This window comes from Myxocyprinus asiaticus, chromosome 1 (assembly GCF_019703515.2).
Source record: "Myxocyprinus asiaticus isolate MX2 ecotype Aquarium Trade chromosome 1, UBuf_Myxa_2, whole genome shotgun sequence".
In the NCBI taxonomy this organism is placed as follows: Eukaryota; Metazoa; Chordata; class Actinopteri; order Cypriniformes; family Catostomidae; genus Myxocyprinus; species Myxocyprinus asiaticus.
Window position 1 is genome coordinate 13,814,445 of NC_059344.1, and position 23,883 is coordinate 13,838,327.

The 23,883-nt window shown below is 37.4% G+C and overlaps 1 protein-coding gene across 1 annotated transcript in view; it reads left to right on the forward strand.

The window, feature by feature from the left end:
- LOC127444755 (insulin-like growth factor 1 receptor) overlaps positions 1 to 21,265 on the forward strand; it is a 125,010-nt gene extending 103,745 nt beyond the window's left edge. Inside the window, exon 21 of the mRNA XM_051704317.1 lies at positions 17,645 to 21,265. Coding sequence (XP_051560277.1) covers positions 17,645 to 18,107 — 463 coding nt within the window. The 3' untranslated portion in view covers positions 18,108 to 21,265. The remainder of the gene's footprint in view (positions 1 to 17,644) is intronic.
- Positions 21,266 to 23,883: the final 2,618 nt, after the last annotated feature.

The window sequence follows — 23,883 nt, forward strand, 5'->3', positions numbered from 1 at the left end:
GAGATTGGTGTGCATTAGTTGCATGTCAATTAAGCACATTTCCTCATTACATCAAGTTTACCTACTGTAATGCAAATAATCTCATTGTTATTGCAGTAATGTGTGCAGACATTTTGCTTTTGAGTTCTTTTAATTCTGTAAATACAGTATTTTTTACTATATCAGAGTAAATTAAATCCTGTATTATAATTATTTAAATTAATTATAAAAAAAACACTACAATGCACAATGCAAATAACCTTAATGGTAATAACATTGCTTTAAAAAAAAGAAAAATATGAGGTTTCATCATGAGATTCACCAACAAACCATCTTTGTATGATGTGTGCTGGTGGCCTCATTACAAAGTTAAAAAAACAAGAATTTAAATGGCAACCTGTATTATCTTGAGAATTAATGTTAGGACCAAACTGTTTTTGAAATCTGCCATTATTTGTTTTGATTCTGCCATTATTTGTCTTGGACTTTAAAGCTACTAAGTACACTCTGCCAGTGGGTTCTGTGCTCTAAATTTAAGTACAATTTGTTGATCCGTGAGAACCTCCAAGCTCAGGGTTTTCTTTGGCTTGAAATTAGTTAGGTTGCGTCTGGCTTCAGTCTGTGTGTTTGTATGTTGCTGATCACTGCCTGCTCTCATACGTCAAAGAACAGTGTGGCTACAGGGATACCACATTTTTAATAATATAACATTATATTTGGAAGGTAGGTAGGGGTGTGTGGTGCGAAGAATGGGAAGCCAGTTTTTGTGGTAAGGGATAGCTTATGTTCACATGAAGCCTCAATTCTTGGCTTCATGACACAACTCTTATTTCATCGGCCATGGCTTAAGTGACAGCTCATCAGCAGTTTAAATATAACAGAAAATTAGGGCTGGCCAATTTGGCTAAAGAAGACAGTATTTGTCAGTCTTTTGATGATATTCAACAACATATTTAAAATGTATGTACTTGCTCTGAAATGGCTTAAAATAGCAACTTAAAATAAAATCCAATGATTTAGAATCGGTAGCACTGTTTAATAACTTTCATTAAGTCATAAACCAAGCATTATATCATGCTTCAAAGGTCAGTACTTCATGCATATTCAAATATGACACTTCTGTCTGTTTGTGTATTACCTGTTTACGCAGTAAGAAACGAGAGGCCATGCTATATTGGATAGTCACGTCTAGAGGACGTTGTTATGAGTGCCTGTGGGTGTGACACCCATATTTACAATATCACATGACCTCAAGTGCCTTACTGCTTTTATATGATGGTTACTACATTATAAAAATATTAAATGCATTTTAATTAAAACTAAAAACTGATGAAAAAAAAATAATGAAGAAAAAAGTGTCAATCTTTATAAGATTATCTCAAAATATTTCTGCCTTTATTGATATTCGATAATATACTTAAATATTTACATATTTTATATGTATGTATTTACACACACACACACACCTGTAAGCAACACAGCAGCAATCATTTATATTATAAGTATTTACTGAAAGTACTCTACTATTATGCATTAGAATTGAAAATCTGAAAAACATGGTATTATACATTAAAGGTAGTATAACTTCTAAACATCAAAGTATTCCTTATTTAGATTTACAGCATAATAAACCTTTAAAACCATGCAGGATTACAATAATATCCCTAACCAGTATATAATCAAAAATGATATACACACACACCAAGGTCCTTATCCAAGTCAGTATACATACAGAGAGAAATCCATACAAAGAAATGCATACATTGAAAATTAATTCAAACAATCCTTGGTCTCAGTCATTAAAATTTAGCAAAGCTACAGTAATGTACTGGCATTGTCTTTAGAAAACTTGATGAACAAAACTGAATCACAGATTCTTTGCATATGACATTCATGTTATTGTTAATTTCTCATTGCCAACAAACATAGTACTGGATATATTGTAAATATTCAATATGTCAGCCAGCCACAGAAAATTGTCTCCTTTTTGAGTTTATAAAGGAAATAAAAATTCACAACCAGTATTATTTCGGTGAAACAAATGAACAATTATGTTTTGTTCTGAGAGTAATGGCATTTTTCACCACTGTCCATTAACAGGAAGTGCTCAATGGTTTAGGTTGGATTGTGCCTAGTTTTCATCTCACAGCACTCTGGTGTACGATCTCTGTTGTGGTTGGCTCAAGTCTGGCTCCTCACTGTTTGAGAGAAGTGCCGGGAAGGGTGAAAGAGCTCTTTAAAGCTGCCAGAACAGGAGGTGAATGAGGGTGTGTGGGAGGGTTCTGAGGTGGTACAGTAAGTGCTGCATTATTGCTGCTGCTCTTTATTCTGTTTTAATGACCCAGTTCAGGACTGCTGAGACTCACAGTGCCAAGTGTCACAGAAGTAAAACCCTTGCCATTCAGAGGGGGGTATAGACCTTGTAAAGGAAGTCCAGTTATTCAGTAAAACTGCAAAATAAATCAGAGCAGTGGCCTTGCGGTTAGCGCATGTTCTCAAACACATTAAGCCATGTTGCTCATGTTGCAGGTCCAGTTCGCATTGTTTCTCGATGCTGTCCCCCTCCACTCTCCCCATAATTTCCTGTCCACTTTTTATACTGAACCTTTCAGTAGAAGTTGCAAAAAGGCCAAAAAACAAGGTTTGGAAAATGAAAGGTGCACTCAGTAATTTTTTCTCCAATAAAAATGTTTTACTCCTAAAGAAATGAATTGTAATTTTGAAACATATCTATAAAATCACATAAGATGAGGACTCTAGTCATATCGGTAACTTTATAAAATTAGTTTTATTCTACCTGGAGAGGGTCCCCTCATGGGGGCTGCCATGTTAGGACAGAGACTATTTAGCAGAGACTGGCCACTTCAATTAAAATGAATGGGAAAAATTGGAATGCTCAACCACAGAGCTGTAAGCGCCTAATTAGCAGCCTTACAGGTAAAAGAGCCAATCACCTTTTAGATACATTGCCTGTCAATCAATTCGAGAGTGCGCATGTGCATTAGCTATTCAAGCCAGGGAAATTGTGTTTATTAGTGTAATCTGAAGGAGCACAATTTATGATTCCAGTGTTGTCAAATTTTATTGCTGATTTGAAATATGTTCTTTGATTCACCAACCGTTTTTGAGATTTCGGTCTCTTCCCCATTCAAATAGATAGGAGCTGCACTGGCATGACTGGAAATAGCCTCCCAACCAAAATGCATTCGGTGGCACTGTTTAATAACTTTCAGTTCATCTTTAACAAACATTATACAATTCTTCATATGTCAGTATTTTATTTCTGATCAAATATTATATTTCAAACTGTTGAAGGTACATTTACTATATAGGCAAAAAGGTACAAAAGGCCATGCTGTATTCTAAATGTAGTCACGGCTAAGACGCACAGCGGAGTCGCGTTTAACTGCGATTTCACCAAATTGCATGGCTTCAAGTGCCTTATTGTTTTATAAAGTGGTAACCACATTATAGAGTTGTTGTACAGTGTTATACACAGTAGGAAAACAGGTGCTTCATGGAATAGCTGGTACTATAATGTGTATTTTAGCTTGGCTGGAACTAAGGCTGTCAAATTAAAATTATTCAAATTAGGACAAAATTAACATTTGAATGCTGAAAATGCATTCAAATTTTAGGTCATCATATTTATTTGTATAACACGCATAGTTTCAAAGCAGCTTTACAGAAAATTTTGTAACAAAAAATTATGCTATTGAAGTCCTTATTGTGTGGTTATAATGAGTAATGCGATAAAAAGCATGCCTTAAAAAAATAATTGTTTATAGGCTCCCAGTGAGCAGGCCGAAGGCGACTGTGGCAAGGAACACAAAACTCCATAAGATGTAGATAATGTAGAAAAATAACCTTGGGAGAAACCAGGCTCACTGGGGGGGCCAGTTCCCCTCTGGCTAAACAGCGTGAATACGATGCCAATATTAGTCATCTATGTGTAATGCAAGTCAAGTTAAATTGTTAAACTGAGTAGATGTTGGTGGCCAATGTTTAAACTAAAGGATTTTGTTCGAACTATACAGTATGTGTTCCAAGCACTGACAATTAATTAAGTGTAGCTCTTTTGGCCGTTGCATCTTGCTCTCTTATCAGTGTCTCGCAGCATAAACAATGTGTTTTCAAATGCTGTGTGGGTTTGAAAAGAGTTGAGTTTTAATACACGCTTTTCAAGATCCCCATGTCCGGCTCCATTCTGTTGCAATCTGTCTAGCGACATGTTTGAACAGCCCCTATTGCAGCACTGGGCTCATACATGCCGTTACCGCTGTGTGACAGAGTCTGAGCCACAAATGCTGAATATCACTATTATCTGGGAATATTATTACCGAACATACAACTGTAGTTAATGAAAAACACTGTGATACTTTATGTATTTTGAAGCTGTGCACTGTGTAAGTATGCACTTTAGTTAAAAATTAAATGCACTTTTGTCATCAGCCGGGAATGTTCTTTACATTAAACAATATAACATGGTGCTGTTTGCTTTTTATTCATTCATTGTGCCCTCTTTTGGACATTGTGGACAGCATCAATTTAAAATCTGATTGTCACTTATGTCTTGTAGCTTCTTTTTCCTCCCAACTGAAATAATGTCTTTATAATTTGAATATAATTTACATTTTGGATATATTTAAGGAAAACATTTTAAATTAGTTTCACAGTCCTGTTGACAGACCAAGCTAGAATTCTATATTTCAGCCTTCAAAACTGAGCTATCTGTTTTATTGTAAGGATTATATAATGTAATAATGTTTCCTAATGTTTTTAATGAAAGTTATTATGAATTGTTATAATAAGATTGTATTATAAATTACAATTTATATTAGGGCTGTCGATTTAAAACGTTCATTGCGATTAATTATATAAAAAAATAACGTGTTGTACGCAATTAATCATGTCCCCAGACCATAATCAGGAAATTGAGCTATTCAAGGTTGAAGTACCACCTGTTTACAGCAGGGGGCAGTAAGCAAAACTCCAGCTGTATAGGCAATGCGCTGCTGTACAAAAAAAAAAAAACACTCAGGCTTGCTTGATGCCAGCGACAGAGGAGCGCAGCTGGACGGAGCGCAATTCCGAATGCAGGGGTCTCGAGACGAAGTTCAAAAACGACATTTAACTTGACACAGCGACCTAAAAACACGTGTTTATGACATGACGCAACCAAAGTGAGACGCTCCAAAAGCGTCCGTCTGACGCATATGTACATTAACACTGACACATCCTTAGAAAAGCCCTTATAATAAATCTGTCTCAGACAGATTGACTAATTCAGTTGCAAAATGATTTGCTGTGGACTGTAGGCCAATGATAGGCTTATGTTCAATAATATGGAAATAAATAATATATTGGCATCTAAAGTCACTTTTTGTCTTGACTTATCAATGAAGACTTGTCTGCCTCATTAATGTAATGGATTTTATTGATCAGAATTATTATATTTATAATATGTATTATTTAAAATTGTTAAAATATATTGTTTATTCATTACAATTATTCAACAACATTACATTATTGTTATATAATTAATATATACATTTTTGCCGAAAATATTATAAATGCCATTAACTGCGATTTAATTCGATTAAGAATTTTAAACGATTGACAGCCCTAATTTATATTTCAAACACGTTTGTACATACAGTTGAAGTCAGAAGTTAACATTAGTCATTAAAATCTATTTTTCACCACTCCACAGATTTAATATTAGCAAACTATAGTTTTGGCAAGTCGTTTAGGACATCTACTTTGTGCATGACACAAGTAATTTTTCCAACAATTGTTTAAAGACAGATTGTATAACTTTTAATTGACTATATCACAGTTCCAGTGGGTCAGAAGTTTACATACATTAAGTTAACTGTGCCTTTAAGCAGCCTGGAAAATTCCAGAAAATGATGTCAAGCCTTTAGACAGTTAGTCAATTAGCTTCTGATAGGAGGTGTACGTGTGGATGTATTTTAAGGCCTACTTTCAAACTCCGTGCCTCTTTGCTTGACATCATGGGAAAATCAAAAGAAATCAGCCCTCAGAAAAAAAATTGTGGACCTCCACAAGTCTGGTTCATCCTTGGGAGCAATTTCCAAATGCCTGAAGGTACCACGTTCATCTGTACAAACAATAGTACGCAAGTATAAACACCATGGGACCACGCAGCCATCATACTGCTCAGGAAGGAGATGCATTCTGTCTCCTAGAGATGAACGTAGTTTGGTGTGAAAAGTGCAACTCAATCTCAGAACAACAGCAAAGGACCTTGTGAAGATGCTGGAGGAAACAGGTAGACAAATATCTATAGCCACAGTAAAACAAGTCCTATATCGACATATCCTGGACAAAGATCTTACTTCTTGAAGAAATGTCCTCTGCTCTGATGAAATAAAAATGTAACTGTTTGGCCATAATGACCATCATTATGGAGGAAAAAGGGTGAGGCTTGCAAGCCGAAGAACACCATCCCAACTGTGAAGCATGGGGATGGCAACATCATGTTGTGGGGGTGCTTTGCTGCAGGAGGGACTGGTGCACTTCACAAAATAGATGGCATCATGAGGAAGGAAAATTATGTGGATATATTGAAGCAACATCTCAAGACATCAGCCAGGAAGTTAAAGCTTGGTCGTAAATGGGTCTACCAAATGGACAATGACCCCAAGCATACCTAAAAAAATTGTGGCAAAATGGCTTAAGGATAACAAAGTCAAGGTATTGGATTGGCCATCACAAAGCACTGACCTCAATCCGATAGAAAATTTGTGGGAACTGAAAAAGCGTGTGCGAGCAAGGAGGCCTACAAACCTGATTCAGTTACACCAGTTCTGTCTGGAGGAATGGGCCAAAATTCCAGCAATGTGAGAAGCTTGTGGAAGGCTACCCAAAACATTTGACCCAAGTTAAACCATTTAAAGGCAATGCTACCAAATACTAACAAAGTGTATGTAAACTTCTGACCCACTGGGAATGTGATGAAAGAAATAAAAGCTGAAATAAATCATTCTCTCTACTTATTGTGTATTATGTCACATTCTTAAAATAGTGATCCTAACTGACCTAAGATAGGGAATGTTTTCTATGATTAAATGTCAGGAATCTTGAAAAACTTTGTCTGACCCAACATCAATGGAAACTTCATTTAGTAGCATGCAGGAAAACAAGCTAGAGCTCTGAGGGCAACGAGTCCAATCTGTGTATCTCACAGCTGGAGGGCCAAGAGCCCTCGTAAGTGTGTGAGTGTCAGTGAAAATACTGCATTTGGATTCGCTGGTGTGAATGTTTGTGTATGTGGTGCACGGGTAGTTGTAACTGTCAGCTGATGTTTGCGCTAGCTGTGTGTAGTTGGTGTTGGTGTTGGTGTTTGTAAGACTAATAATGTGTGTAACTCTGCGTGTGTGTGTGTGTGTGAGCTGGCAGACGGTGTCGAGTATTTATTTCAGCAGTCTTCTTTGGTATTCTTAGCTTGTTGGTGTATAATTAAGGACGGTGAACAGGAATGCTCAAGTGTCAGCGAGATCGCTCTCTCTTTTACTTTCTTCCTCTGTAACTGTAGCAGTTCCTCTTCGCCAGCATTCTCAGGCCTCCTTTATGGGTCTCTGCAGCTTTGCAGTGTGATTTCATTATGGCTCTGTGTTTGCTGTACAGTAAAGCAGGCCTCAGCTTTCACTATGAGCTCACTGCAGCTGTGTTTAGGACGTAACTGTTGATAGCATGCATGTTTATGTTGCTGATTCATCACACAGCCACCTTTTGTTCAGTGCGGGGAGTTGTGCCAAGTTTCAGTATCCTGTTGAAAATCATTGAGTTCCAAGGCAGATGATGCCTATTGAATGACAACTTAATTTACTGTAATTAGGGGTGGGATGATATGGTTATATCATGATTTGGTTTTATGTATGATGTGAGGTTCATGATTCAATATAATCTTATTTCGATATAACAGCACTTAAAGGGATAGTTCTCCCAAAAATGAAAATTCCCTCATCATTTACTCACCCTCATGCCATCCCAGATGTGGATGAAATTTTGTCTTCTGCAGAACACAAATGAAGATTTTTAGAAGAATATCTCAGAGCTGTTGATCCTTACATTGCAGGTGAATGGTGACCAGAACTCAGAAGGTCCAAAAAGATCACAGCCAGCATAAAAGTAATCTATACGGCTCAAGTGGTTAAATCCAAACCTTCTGAAGAATTATGATAGGTATGGGTGAGAAACGGATCGATATTTAAGTCCTTTTTTTACTATAAATCTCCACGTTTGACCAGCCCCAACCAGTAGGTAACTGAATGCGAAAGTGAAAATGTAGGACTTGTATATTGATCTGTTTCTCACCCACACCTATTATATCACTTCATAATATATGGAATTAACCAATGGAGTCTTATGGATTACTGTTATACTGCCTTTTGGGTCACCATTCACTTGCATTGTTTGGATTTTCTTTTAAAAATCTTAATTTGTGTCCTGCAGCAGAAAGAAAGTCATACACATCTGGGATGGCATGAGGATGAGTAAATGATTAGAGAATTTTCATTTTGGGGTGAACTATTCCTTTGAATGACAAAAACAGACAGACAATTGTATATTTTTTAGAAGGATTTTTGAACAAAATGCACATTATAATTTCTTATCAGAATAGTTCTCTAATACACAATACTAATGTTCAAATAATAAGAGTTTCTCATATACATTTGTAGTTTCATATACAGCACCTTTAAGAAAAGATCACAAACAAATTAACCCTTAAAACTAGTCAGCTTCATACAGGCTGATTAGGTGCAGGACAAGCAATTCAGCTTAACCGAACATGTCCTGATAAATATGACAGGGTGCAAACAAAACTCCTCTATAACATGCAAGGGACAGTTGTACTTTATCATTGACATATTCCCATTTATATCACACTTTTTTTTTTTTTTTTTTTTTTTGCCCCGTCCTTGCTATTTTTGATTATTTTTTTACTTTTTGATCAACAACTGATTGTAAAGAACAGAAAGGATATTAAAGACACTGTTCAGTTAAAGTGAAGTGTGGGGATCTCGTCTTTGATTGACACACATTACATAGAAGGAATGTTCTGTTTAAATTTCAAGCCCTTTTACAACAAAACAAGGCGATTTTTCGAGGTATTCAGTACTTACATTTCTGAAAGTTAAATTCAAGCTCTTAAGCACTCTCAATGACCCATAATATAGTGTCGGAAAAAGAAACCACAAAGAGATCTTGATGTTACATGGGTCATTTGATTTATGATCACATGAATAGAAAACAATGTTGCAAATTTCGAAATATTGAATTTTTCCTCAATATGGGTCATCCTTTTTTATTTTGTGAAAAAAAAAAAAAAAAGTTTAACCCTGTAAAGCCTGACATTTGAAAGAATTGTCTTTTTTTTATAGTGGGCATGAATGGAATGGAATGGTGATTGAGAGGTATACCTCAAAAGCCTATTGTATCATATTTGATGCATTTAATTCCAACATGCTTTTTCAATAAAATAATATACAAAATTTTAACCAAGCATAAGTTGCATTTTAAAATATCAGTAACAATATAATCATTACTGTCACTTTTACTTTATTAAATTAAGCTGTTATTTATCCCAACAGGAGTCATTTTTTGCGGAAGTCCGTCACCATTTTAAATAGATTGATATGAACATTGAAACCACTTTTTTCACAAATAACCACTCGATGGTGCCATAAACATGTGAAACGTACATACCATACGTTTCTTTGGCAATTCAGCTTGAACAGAGTGAGACAGGAGCCGTCAAACGTTATGTATCATATTTGATACATATGGCGTTATAGGGTTAAATTCTGCCAATTTATCAGTACTGTAATACAGTGATAAAAAAACCCTCCTTTGCGAAGGGTGTTTTTATTGATCAGCATAGATTAAAGGCAGCTCAACAAATTATATGATTATGTAAAAGTACTTTACAATTTTAAATAAGATATCATTATTTGTGTAGTAATTCACTGAGAATTTGGGATTTCACATTGCAAAAATATATCTTTTCAGATTAACATTTTTATTGGTTATCAAACGTATCACAACAAAGGAGAATATACATGTACAGAGTCAACCATTATCCCCCTTAACCCCCATTAATTCCCTATACCCCTCCCAATCCCCACCCTAATCCCCAACAAACATCCCCATGGTCCAAGCCTGAGTATACACATATAAACATGAAGAGAGAGAGAGAGAGAAATGGTTTCTCTCTACATGGCCCTCACTGAGAGCCTTTCAGAAAGGTCATGTATTTGTCCCATTTCTTAACATACGAATCTAATCTGCCAAGCTGTTTGTATGACGTCTTTTTGAATACCGCCACCCTGCCCAATTCGGTGAAGCATTTTTGAAATGAGGGAGCAATAATTGACTTCCATCCTCTAAGAATTATTTGTCTGCCAATCATTACACTAGTTTGGACCCAGCTTTTTGTATATTTGTCACCTAATTTAATAACCGCCCCATCACCCAATATGCATAGTCTGGGGTAGAATGAAATTTGAGTATCTAAAACCTCACAGATACTCTTAACCAGAATTCTTGAATCTTAGCGCAGAACCACAGAGTATGGGCTATGTTTCCATCCTCCAACTGACATCACCAGCAGTTAGGTGTGTCTTTTAAAGCAAGCCTAAACAATCTAGAGGGAGTCCAATAGAAATTATGAAAAATCTTAAACTGAGTAATGTGTGCACTTGCATCCCTAGACATAGTTTTAAAAAAATTTAAAATTCTTTCCCACTACCCATCCTCCAATACCAATTTAAAATCTCTTTCCCATAACCTCTTAAGGGCTGTTAAGGCCCCATCACCAAGACTCTGTATCAACGAGGAATACTACATTGAAGCTTCATGACCCTTTTCAAAGGCTGTGAGCACCATACAAAGAGTGTCTGCAGCTTTAGGGGGTTGTGTACTACCACCAAAAATAGTACAAACTAAATGGAGTATCTGTAAATACCTGAAAAATTGAGACCTAGAAATCCCAAATTGCTGTTATATTTTCAAATGATCTCAAAGCTCAGTTTTCAGAAAGGCCACCAAGTGTAGCAACACCCCTATCCATCCATTCTTTCCAAAAGGGGGACTTGTTAATACATAATTTGGGGTTCAGCCATATGCTTGAGAAAACATTTAGGTAAGTATCAAAACTGAACAGAAAACCTTTGTCCATACTGAATGCAAGTGTGAAATAATGGGATGCATTTTTACTTCTCTAGGCAATTTAATAGAAAGACTTTGCAATGGTAAAATTGTGGCAAGTACCACTTGTTCAGGGTTGTACCAGGGAGGGGCTCTCTCAGGTGGAAGAGACCAATGGGCCAAGTGTCTAAGGTTAAAAGCATAATAATAAAAACAAAAATTTTGGGGAGGCATAAACCTCCTTTGTCAATTGGTCTATGTAACTTACTGAAATGTAACCGAGGTTGTTTACCATTCCAAATAAAAAACTCAGATGTTCTATCAAATTGTTTAAAATAAGAAAGAGGAACTTCTAGAGGGAGAGACTGTAGTAAATAATTGAATTTAGGGATACAATTCATTTTTATAACATTGACCTTCCCAGCCATAGACAAATGTAGTGAAGCCCACGTATCAACATCACATGAGAACTTTTTCATTAATGGGTCAAAATTAACTAAATCTCTCAAATATGCTGAAAATAAAATGCCTAAATACCTAATGCCTTGCTTGGGCCATTGAAAGGTGTCAGGTCGGAAAGCTGTGGTAGGGCAATATACTGTCAGAGCAAGAGCTTCCGATTTAGACCAATTCACCTTGTATCCTGAAAATCTGAATTAATAATTCTGTGGATGCAAGGCATAGATCTTCTAGGGATGGAGACAAATACTAATATGTCATCTGCGTAGAGTAAAAGTTTATGCACCACACGTCCTGCTACAATACCAGGAATATCATCCTATTTTCTTATTGCAGCTGCTAATGGTTCCAAGGCAAGACAGAACAGCAAAGGGGAGAGAGAACAGCCTTGCCGGGTTCCCTTACCAAGACAAAAATAACTACGACCACAAATAAACCCCACTTAATCTATATGTATTTAAAGATATAATTGCTCAGCTTAATCGATTAGCCAGAATTTTAGACAATATTTTTACATCTAACTGGATCAGGGAAATTGGACAATAACTTTTACATTAATTTGGGTCTTTATCTTTTTTAAGAATGAGACTGATCAGGGCTTGCATCATGGTTGGCGGTAGTTCACCTTTCTTTAATTACTCTGTGTAAACTTCTTACATAAGTGGAGCCAGTTCTGTGACATAGATCTAAAGAATTCTGTGGCAAAACCATCTGGCCCCAGTGCCTTACCTGTTGGCAAGGATTTAATTACATCAACAAGCACCTCCAAAGTAATATCTGAGAGAAATACTCTGTCTGTCTTGCCCTGAATAAGCAAAACTCTACCTTCTGTGACAGAATATATTTTATAGTCAACTTTAGTCATATTTTAGTCAACTCTCTAAGACCATTGGAAGACATTCGGCGCTTCAGCTCTGTTTCAGCACATTTATTGCTCTTTTCCAATTCCATGAATTCCTGTGCTTTGATCTTTTTTAATGAATGAGACATTGTATGATCCGCCCCCTAAGAACTGCCTTAAGCGCCTCCCATGCCATGCCCACAGAGGGCACTAGGGACCAGTTGGCCTCCACATAAACATTAACTTCTGTCTTTAACAGTTGTTGAAATGCTGGGTCCTGCAGGAGGGATGTATTAAAGCAGCATCTATATGATTTTCTTTTCTCTATATGCAGCAAAACCTAAAATGTTCCCAATTGAGCAATCGGTGGCAAATGGAATAAGCGACGTGTGTGTGTATATTAAAAAAATCTAGTGTAAATCTTATAAACTGATGAAAAAATGTGTAGTCCCTCCCAGATGGATTCAGAAGTCTCCAGATGTCTGTAAGACCAAGATTTTTACACATCCTCTCTAGTGTCAACATTGCTTTAAAGGATCTACACACTTTTGCATCACTATTATCAAGGACCAGATACATTAAAATACTGAAGTCTCGACTCAAAACCATTTCATAGATGATCTCAGCAGCTTGTAACTTTCCCTCAAGATCTATAAAAAAGTTCTGATCATCAGCGTTGGTGCATAAATATTAGACAAAATAAGATTTTGCCCCTCTATTTCAGCCAGAACAATAATGACTCTTCCTAAATTATCTTTAATCTGTTTGAGACAATTAAATTGTAAATGTTTGCTTATCAATGTGATGACTCCCCTGCTCTTATTCGAACCAGCACTGCAAAACACATGCCCACCCAATGCTCTACCAAGTTTTTCAGCTTCCTGTTCGGAAAGGTGCGTTTCTTGAAGGAACTCTATATCAAAAATGTTTACGCTTAAGAAAAGATATAACCGGGGGCCTGGGTAGCTCAGCGAGTATTGATGCTGACTACCACCCCTGGAGTCGCAAGTTCGAATCCAGGGCGTGCTGAGTGACTCCATCCAGGTCTCCTAAGCAACCAAATTGGCCCGGTTGCTAGGGAGGGTAGTCACATGAGGTAACCTCCTCATGGTCACTATAATGTGTGGTTCTCGGTCTCGGTAGGGGGGCGTGGTGAGTTGTGAGTGGATGCTGCGGAGAATAGCGTGGGCCTCCACATGCGCTACATCTCCGCAGTAACATGCTCAACAAGCCACGTGATAAGATACGCAGATTGACGGTCTCAGACGCGGAGGCAACTGAGATTCGTCCTCCGCCACCTGGATTTAGGCGAGTCGCTACGCCACCACGAGGACTTAGAGAGCATTGGGAACTGGGCATTCCAAATTGGGGAGAAAAGGGGAGAAAAAAAAAGAAAAGATATAACATTCCTTCCTTTTATAGGGTGTCTCAGCCTATTAATATTCCATGTGTAGAGAAACATTTTACCTATATTAAAGTGTGACATATTGACATGCAAAAAAATTGTAGATCGAGAGAGATAGACAGTGGGCAACCAACCGCATAACAAACCCTCTCAGACCACATCAGCAAAATGCACCATGTGTAGTCCCGCTGATTCAGCACTGTCAAAGCTACCCACTCACTCCATTGATTTATTGAAGGCTATAACTTCTTGTGGGCATGTGAAAGTCTTATGTCCATCCTTGGCATCAATTCTCAGTTTAGCTGGGAATAGCAAAGCGAAGCTCACATCCTGTGTGTGAAATAATTTCTTACAATCTTTGAATCTCTCCCGTTTCGCTTATGTAACACTTCAAAAGTCCGGAAAAACCATAATGTTGTACTCCTCCCAGCACAACTTGCCTTTATTCCTCGCTGCATGTAAAACAAAGTCTCTGTCTACCGACCGCAAGAATCTTGCCAGAATGGATGGACCCTCTCTAGGAAGCGACCGAGAGCTCTGTGCTCACGCTCTATTAACAGATGATGGCCTGCTGTGTCGAACAAATTCGGAATAACCCCGTCCAGGAGCTTGACCATATCTTGACCTTCCTTTCCCTAGGGATTCCAACTAAACAAACATTATTATGTCTGCTTCGATTTTCCATATCCATATCAGTTTTGGTGGCCAGCAGGTTAGTCTGCAGCTCTCTTCCGGCTGCTTCCAGAGACTCAATTCGCTTTTCAGCCTTGTCCATTCTTGTGATCAGGGCGGAAATTTTCGTCTCTATAGATGTGATCGTTCGACGTATTTCCGCGAGGCCCTCTATGTCATTCGATATTTTCTTTAGCGCTGCATAAATGTTCGCAATATCTTGACCTACATCCTGAGGCGCGTTGTCATTCCCAACCGGACCCCCGCCATCTTGTTCTTGAGAGGCGTCAGACGTGTGTGACTGTTAATGCTTTTTAATGTCCTCACAGGCCGACGATTTCAAATTCTTCCACATCCTACACTCCCCGTGAATCAGTTCTCACCGATTCATGTTGATTGAAAGGATAATTATAGCAAAGTGTAGTGGAAAATGCCACTAGGCTGCTTCCACTCGCATAGCGTCACGTGACTCCCGATCGCAGAAAGATATCCTAATGTTCTTAAAATTAGACTTATTTTTCTTTATGTAAATTATAAGTTGCATTTTATTTATTTATTTTTTTGGGTGAAAGTTTACCCAGGCATTTCTTGACCATTTGCAAAAATATTTCACCCGATTGGTGGTCGACCAATAACATTTTTCATTTGGCAGATGCTGATATTTAGTGATCAAGGTAACTTATGAATTACATTATTACCAAGTATTTCAATTTAATACCATTTAAAAGTAGCAAACAAAACATACACAAAATTTGCTGAAATATGAAACTTTTAACGCACTGTGCAAAAACATTTGTTTTTTAGATGATTATTTTAAGTCTTCTGCTTTAGTGTGTCAGGTTAGGAAATATGAATTTTAGATTTCCAAACATTCCTTTAACAAATAGAATAGAAGTAGAACAAGGAGACCTACAACAGATGGCATGGCTCTCATGGAGCGTGAATCTCAACATCACTGAGTCAGTTTGGGATTACATGAAGAAACTGTGGCAAGTTCTCCAAGTTACTGGAAACAATCTATTTGCCAACAACTTTGAAAAACTGTGCACAAGTATGTACACCGGTGTAAAAAGAGTGAAGTGTCTTATTTGATATTTGAAGTACTTAGGAGAATTGGTGCTGTTTTAAAGGCGTAGGGTGGTCACAACAAATATTGATTTAGTTTTTACTTAACTGATAAATAGGAATTATTCATGCCGTTATTTTTGAAAACATCCTTAAGCCCCGTTCACACCGCCATTTTTAAGCGTTTTCCAAAAGTTGCTTGTCCACACTGAAACGTGTGAAAACGCTTAAATCCCCTTACTGTGCATTAGGGATGCACCGATACCTGGATCGGTATCGGTTCCGATACTGAAGCTTTTAGACGGATCGGGTATCGGTCCGACGAGCCCGATCCAAATCCGATACTATGTGTTAGTGATGTTCGTTACTGTCAAGCTCCAAAAATGACATAAAAGAACCATAAAAACACCATTAAAGCAGTTCATATGACTCGTGCATTTTATTCAAAGCCACTTGAAGACATGTGATAGCTCTGTGAATCGCAAAAGGCTGTGTTTAATAAGTAAATATATAGTATGCGCAGCGCCAGCCCGTTAGTGAATGGTGCTGCTCTGTTGACACAAACTCAAGCACAGGCTGGTGATGCACTCGCGGCTATTTTTACCTTCACTCGGTGCGCAATATTTGAGCGCTACTTAAGAACAGCATCTCGGATGTAGATGCTCAATTGTTTGATTCACTTATAATATGAATTTAGAATGGCACCGAAGGTGCATTTTACCAGAATTTGAATAAGAAGGTAATTAAACTAGTGAACTTGCCTACAAACAGACACATACAGGACTTCCTGGAGAGTTTAGAATGTCAAAATAAAAGCTTGAGGGTTTAAAAAGTGCACGATTTAAATATATTACTGTTGTATTTAAAATTAAAAGTCAATAATATTAATAAGAATTTAATTTATAACAATATTTAAGTTGAATGGGTTCCATAAAATAACTGTGTGAATGAAAAGTGGACTGATGTCTTACAACTAAATTGAACAAAAAAGAGATCTGAATCCTTTAAAGTCCAGATGCAAGTTGAAACATTTTTGGAAAAAAAAAAAAAGGCAAAAATAAAACACTGGTTTCTTTTCTACTGAAGACTTGAAGACTGGAATTACTGTTAATTATTATCATTATCCAGTATACTAGTTAATAATAAAGTTTTTCTTAATAAGCTATACATTTATATTGAAATAATGTGTAGTTAGAGGTTTGTGTTTCTTTACATATTGAAGAGTACTCCCAATTAGTTCCACACAATAATGTAAAGATATTCTAAACAGATTATGCAAAAAAGCAACGCTGGTATCGGCTTGGGATCGGTATCGGCCGAAACTGAGATTTCCGATATCTGATCGGAAGAGAAAAAGTGGTAATTGCCGTTGCATGTACAGTCTGAAATGCAATTGTTCTTGTGTTCTCTCGCCAGACACCAATTCCGAGTAAACTTCCCGTCGCCTTTGAAGGAATGCAATGTGAATGTTGTACAAAGTAACATTTATCTTTAACAGCACTATCAAAGTGAATATCAGGCATGACAGCACCACTATAACATGGGCCGCCATCTTGATTGTTTTGGTTGCATGGATCACATGACTGCGTCACATGACAACAAATACGTCATTGTTTTCAGAAATATCCGTTTTCCCAGTCCATACCACTGCATTTCGTGTCGTCGGAAGTCGCTCTGCTCTCATTGAAAATGAATGGGATCATTTAGCTTTGTCACATGATGCCTCGGGCAGTGTGAACAGGGCTTTACTATACAAAATTGCTTAACTTTTGCTCAATGCTGTGTGTTTTTACTCAAAATTGACTGAAAAATGTTTTATAAACAAGGCTGTCAGTAGATTTTGGAATTGACACAAAGTGAGCTTACTCTTCTGTTTATCGGCCAGGCAGTCAATCATTTAATCGCTCATCAGCCATTTGATAATCTCAAAATGTCCAAATATCGACAAAATTATCACCCTGGCCGAGCACATCAGTCTATCTATATTTATGATATTTTAAGGATCATTTTGATCAGTCTGTCTTTTATGTTTGTGTGTGAACCCTCAGGTTTGAACTGATGCGCATGTGCTGGCAGTACAACCCCAAAATGCGGCCATCCTTCCTGGAGATCATCAGCAGCATCAAGGACGACCTGGAGCTGGGCTTCAAAGAGACTAGCTTCTTCTACAGCGAGGAGAACAAACCTCCTGACACTGAAGAGCTGGACATGGAGAATGTGGGAACCATGGAGAACGTTCCTCTAGAGCCATCCTCCAACCTGCAGCCCCTCACCCCCTCCTCGGCCTTCCCCCAGCAGTGTACCCCTGTACCCCAGGGCTCTGTCACGCCCGCCGGGCCATCCTCGCCCCCTTCCTCCCCCTGCTCCACGGACAAGCACCCGCTCCCGGCATCCGCTGCGAACGGACCCTCCATGGTTCTCCGGAGCCCTTTTGACGAGACCCAGTCTTACACTCACATGAACGGGGGGCGAAAGAATGAGCGTGCCTTGCCCCAGTCATCGGCTTGCTGATCCAGTTCCCTTTACGTCACGTCTCTTTGACTGAAACATGGACATATCTCCGTGTTTGTCAAGCCACTGTGTGGTCTCCTGAGAAGAAATATATATATATATCAAAAGAAATTCTCAAACCTGCCAAATTCTTTCCTTTTTTGCATTGCCAAATTATTCTGTCGTCTCTTTACCTGTCCCTTCAACTTCATCTTGGCCTCATTCCTTTCTCCTTTTATGTTCTCAATCAGCTCGAAAATATCAAATAAGACACTTCACTCTTTTCACACTGGTGTACATGCTTTTTCCAGTCATATTCTAGCCAAAAAGTTAAATCAGTACTTTCTACGCCTGCCTCTTGTTCTCATTGGCCGGATGTATACGAAGCTTCTTGCTTTGGGTTAGACGCATTTCAGACAGCAAGAAAAGGTGAAACGATGCAAAAACAACATGGCACCAAAATGACAACAAATGCAACAGACACAAAATTGCAAAATAAAATTTAGAATGGATTTGGGTAAAATAGAGCTCAAAAGTTTTTCTATCTTAATGTTTAACTAGACATCTCTCGATTGGTCTTTCAGTTGTATGTTGGACCACAAAGCGTGTACATGGTTTGTCACTTTTGTACCTTTTTTACAGTTCAGATGACCATCTATGTGTCTGTGCTGAAAAAAGCTGCTATTTTATTCTTGTTTTTCTTTTGTAGTTGTAATATATACAGTATATATATGGATAGATATAAAGAGATTCTTCAGGTGTAATTCTTTGCCTTTCCACTACAGTCCATTTTAATATGCTTATAGTTCTGCAAAAGAAGAAAAGAGATAAAGAGTTCACGAGTTGAGTTTTGCCATGTAAAGTTGTTTAATGCCTTGGTTTTTTGGACAGATTTTTCTAAAGTTAGATTCATACTGTTTTTTTTTTCTCTTGAAAAGGAAAATCTGCAAGGTAACATACTTCTGTCTTCATGCCATTATAACAACGGCGAACGTGATTCTCAAACAGCTCCGCACTGTGTTTCTCACCATATTAATGCGCTACAAATTCTCTCAGGTCAAACTCCTTCAAGTTTTGGTCTCAGACCCCTGTAATGTTTTCTTGTGTCGTTATTCATTCCTCTGTTTTTGGTCATACGCATTCACAAGTCGACTGGATTGAAAATTAAGGCAAAATTTGCTTTTGAATTCATTTAATTTCGTAAATGTCGACTTGCCGCATACTTTATTGATTGTTCAGCCTTATTTGTGACTGATCCTGCCACCGTTTTTATATGTTATGAACTCTGCATTTCCTTCCTTCCAAGCAGAGTCTGATAAACAAGAATTCTACAGATACGATTCAGCATAACTCTATGCAGAAGTTGTGTTTGTAACATAGATCACTTGTATACATTTAAGATACAGGTTTGACCATGAGCACCAGTTTTTGAGCCTTTTTTCCTTTAAGGATTTTTCCTTTTTTGTTTTCCCCATCCTGAGCTTTTTTCGTTCTTTTTTTCCATTATTTATTTTGTTTCTCACCTATTTGTGATATGTTTATGATCACTGTAAATAATAATAATAAAAAAACCTTGATGAAGTGTTACATTTTAGATATTTTTACATGTTGTGTTTTTTTTTTTTTTTTTTTTTTTTTTTTTCATGATTTGGGATTTTTTCTTTTTTCTTCAAATATTTATCTACCTCACTCTTTTTTTTTTATGTACCTGTATATAAAGTACATCTGACCTTTTTCATTAAGAGGGCAATGTTACTGGTCTCTGTATCTGGGTAAACCTCATAAACGCTTCAAACCACAATCTTGGAGTGGAGAAATTGCGGATTTATGGACATTTTTTAATGAATAGCTGCTTTCTTTCTTATCGGATCTCGCTCAAATGTGTCTATTATTTATTTCTGAGATTAAAAATACAGGTCTGACAATTGACTCCAAATGCTGGAATGTTGCTGACATTTAATTATTATATTTTTTCACTATATATAATGATTTTCTGATCTCCTCGCCCTTTCATGTCTCTGAAACTCACTGTTTGCATCTTTCTTATTTAAAAATGTCTTTACACATTTATTGGAAGATTGTACTTAAATATTTCAGAAATCAAATGTTTATTATTTCGAAAACACTTTGGGTGAAAATGGATGTATGTTATCAGGTGCATCAAATGTACAGTATGATGAACAATTTTTATGACCTTTGGAAAACAAAACTATTTTTTATATCACCAGGAAAAATCCCATATAAAAGGTCATTGCGATATTGGGCAAACTATTTCAGTGTAATTGAAGTAAAAATGAACAGAAGCAGTATAAAAGTAGCTTTTATTAACGGTTTATTTATTTCATAGCTGTTCAAGACAGAATATTACTTATTCAGTTCAAAACAATTCAACTATTGTGATGTGTTTGGTGCATGATATTGGGCTGAATAAATTAAACATCTGAACATTTTGGTACATCTGATTACAAGGGAAGTGTACAAACTGTTGGTCATTGAAACTGGCCCAAGCGAATGATTTAAAAGCATTTACATGTTGTTGTTTTGTTTTGTTTTTTTTCTCTTCATGAACGTTGCACATTTGGTTATTTAAAGATGGTCCAAGATCATTCAAGACGCCAACCTAATGCTCCTCTCTGACCATGTCTTAGCTGTAACACCATTTCAAGATTGTTCAGTTTCCTGATACAGATCTATTGACTTTGGGCTAGATATTCTCAGGGCTGAAGGTTTTGAGTGGGCATCAAAGGGACAGGAAGTGACCCGTCCTGAGAGCTCACTCGACCCTGCTGCTGATGACACTGCTGCTCCCTATCATCTCACGAGATGAATCTTCTGAAATCTGGGCATTACAGTGTGCTCTGTGAGTACAGGAGGTCTGAGAGTTGAGCAATAGGAGGTCTTCATGGTCTGGTTGCACCATCTCGATAGAAACTGAAAAGGATTTGTTTAACTCCATGTTATTTCATTAAACTTGTTGATGCCGGTAGAGCAAAATGTTAAGATGTTCAAGAGCCGTTGAGACATGCCAGCACGTCATCAAGATCAAGAGATGTACAACTTTTATTATAAAAGTTAATTATACTGTATAAAGGGGTGTTACAGATCCAGAGGGAGGGGAGAATGGAGAAAGTTTTGTGGTCCAAATCTGTTCAAACCTGGCTGTTCTGATTAAAAAAGGAACTTATTAACTTTCTTTGTATTGTTTTTCTTTTGTATAAGTTTGAAGAAATCATGTATCCCAATATAGAGAGTTCATGGTGGCTCATTGCTTAAAATGTGTTATTTGTGTGGATCAAATAATGCTTATAATTAATCAAGAATAATAGCTTTGTGATTTCAACTTTTGCATACAAGTAGGTTTGGATAAATGAATATAAAGCAGATTTTGACATTCTGTCATGATTCGGTACATACAATACACTGAAAAAAAAAACGACAAGTAAAATTTACTTAATTTTTATTTCGCAAGTTTTTGCACAGATTTTCTAAGGACATTTTATTAGTTTAAAATTAATTAAAATCTACTTAATTTCATGACATAATATTGATTGAGGGGAAAAAGTAAATTTAACTTAAACATTTTAGTAACTTTTCTAAATGCGATACACGTTATTTAAATAAGCTTAGTAACATTTAAATGAACATTTTACTAGAACATTCCACATTTTTAACATTATTAGCATGTTAAAAATGTGTACCACATGAGGGATGCAAGCTTTCCACAGGAACACAATAGAGAGCTGCGCATGCAGACCTCAACTCTTGGTGCACTAAACACGATGACAGTAACAATGAATAGATTTTATTATTATTATTTATCATGAACAGGTAATTTTGAGTAGAAAATGAACTTCAGACTTCACAAAACAAGAAGTTATGAAATGTAACAACAAAATAAAAAATTGTGTAAATAAATTTGCAAATAGTGAAACCATGCAAGCTCATTAATTATTCAAGCCCAATAAATGTTGGGAACATCAACTTTGAAAAAATTAGTAAAATTTACTTATTTTATTTCCCAGTGAAATTTGTTCAAATTTGCAAAAAAATAAAAATGACAAGGATTTCTACTTTAGTATTGATACATGACCCATTTAAAAAAATAACAAATCATAAATAATATTTACTTGTAAGCTAAAACATTTTTTACATGTTTGAATTAAAAACAAATGTAGAATTTACTTAATATTTTCAAGTTAGTGAACAGAATAGCATCTTGGAATGCAGAACACGTTGAACCTTGAGGCGGATGGGCTACAACAGCAGCGAGGCTACCAAGAACAGGAAACTGAGGCAGTGGACACAGGCTCACCAAAACTAGACAGTTGAAGACTGGAAAAACATAGCCTGGTCTGATGAATCTTGATTTCTGCTGAGGTACACAAATGGGAGGCCCACTGCAGCTTCAGCTTTCTGTTCTTGGCTAACAGAAGTGGAACCCGACGTGGTCTTCTGCTGTTGTAGCCCATTCGCCTAAAGGTTCGACATGTTGTGCATTCTGAGATGCTATTCTGCTCACTACAATTGTACAGAGTGGTTATCTGAGTTACCGTAGACTTTGTCAGCTCGAACCAGCCTGGCTTTTCTCTGGTGACCTCTCTCATCAACAAGGCGTTTCCATCCGCAGAACTGCCGCTCACTGGATGTTTTTTGTTTTTGGCACCATTCTGAGTAAACTCTAGAGATTGTTGTGCGTGAAAATCCTAGGAGATCAGCAGTTACAGAAATACCCAAACCAGCCCATTTGGCACCAAAAATCATGCCACGGTTGAAATCACTGGGATAAAATTGTTTCCCCATTCTGATGGTTGATTTGAACATTAACTGAAGCTCCTGACCTGTATCTGAATTATTTTATGCATTTCACAGCTGCCACATGATTGGCTGATTAGATAATCGCATTAGATAATCGAATAATTATGAAGCAGAACTTTATTTGAATGATAGTTACAAGGCATAACATATATTGTGTTGTTAAATAATAGTGGCCTATAATATAACATAATATAATCGCAGATGTGCTGGCATGAAGTCATTAGTCTGTGGTCATGAAGTTATTTGAGAGACTAGTGTTGGCCCACCTGAAGGACATCACTTGACCCTTTCTAGATCCCCTTCAATTTGCTTATAGCGCAAACAGGTCTGTGAATGATGCAGTCAACATGGGATTGCATCATATCCTGCATCATCTGGACAGACCAGGGACATATGCAAGGACTGTTTCTGTGGACTTCAGTTCGGCTTTCAACACCATCATTCCAGCTTTGCTATGGACTAAATTAACCTAGCTCTCTGTTCCCACGTCAGTGGATCACCAGCTTTCTGATGGACAGGCAGCAGCTAGTGAGAAAGGGGAAATTCACTTCCAGCACATGTATGATCAGCACTGGTGCCCCCCAGGGATGTGTGCTCTCCCCTCTACTCTTCTTCCTGTATACCAACGACTGCACTGCCAAGGACCCCTCTGTCAAACTCCTGAAGTTTGCAGACGACACTACTGTCATCGGCCTCATCCAAGATAACGATGAGTCTGTATACAGAAGGTAGGTTGAACGGCTGGCTCACTGGTGCAGTCGAAACAACCTGGAGCTGAACAAGCTCAAAACAGTGGAGATGATAGTGGACTTTAGGAGGAACACCCCAACATTGACCCCCCTCACCATTCTAAACAGCACTGTGGCAGCAGTGGAGACATTCAGGTTCCTGGGCACTACCATCTCACAGGTCCTGAAGTGGGAGACCCACATTGACTCCACTGAGAAAAAGGCGCAGCAGAGTTTGTACTTCCTTCAACAGT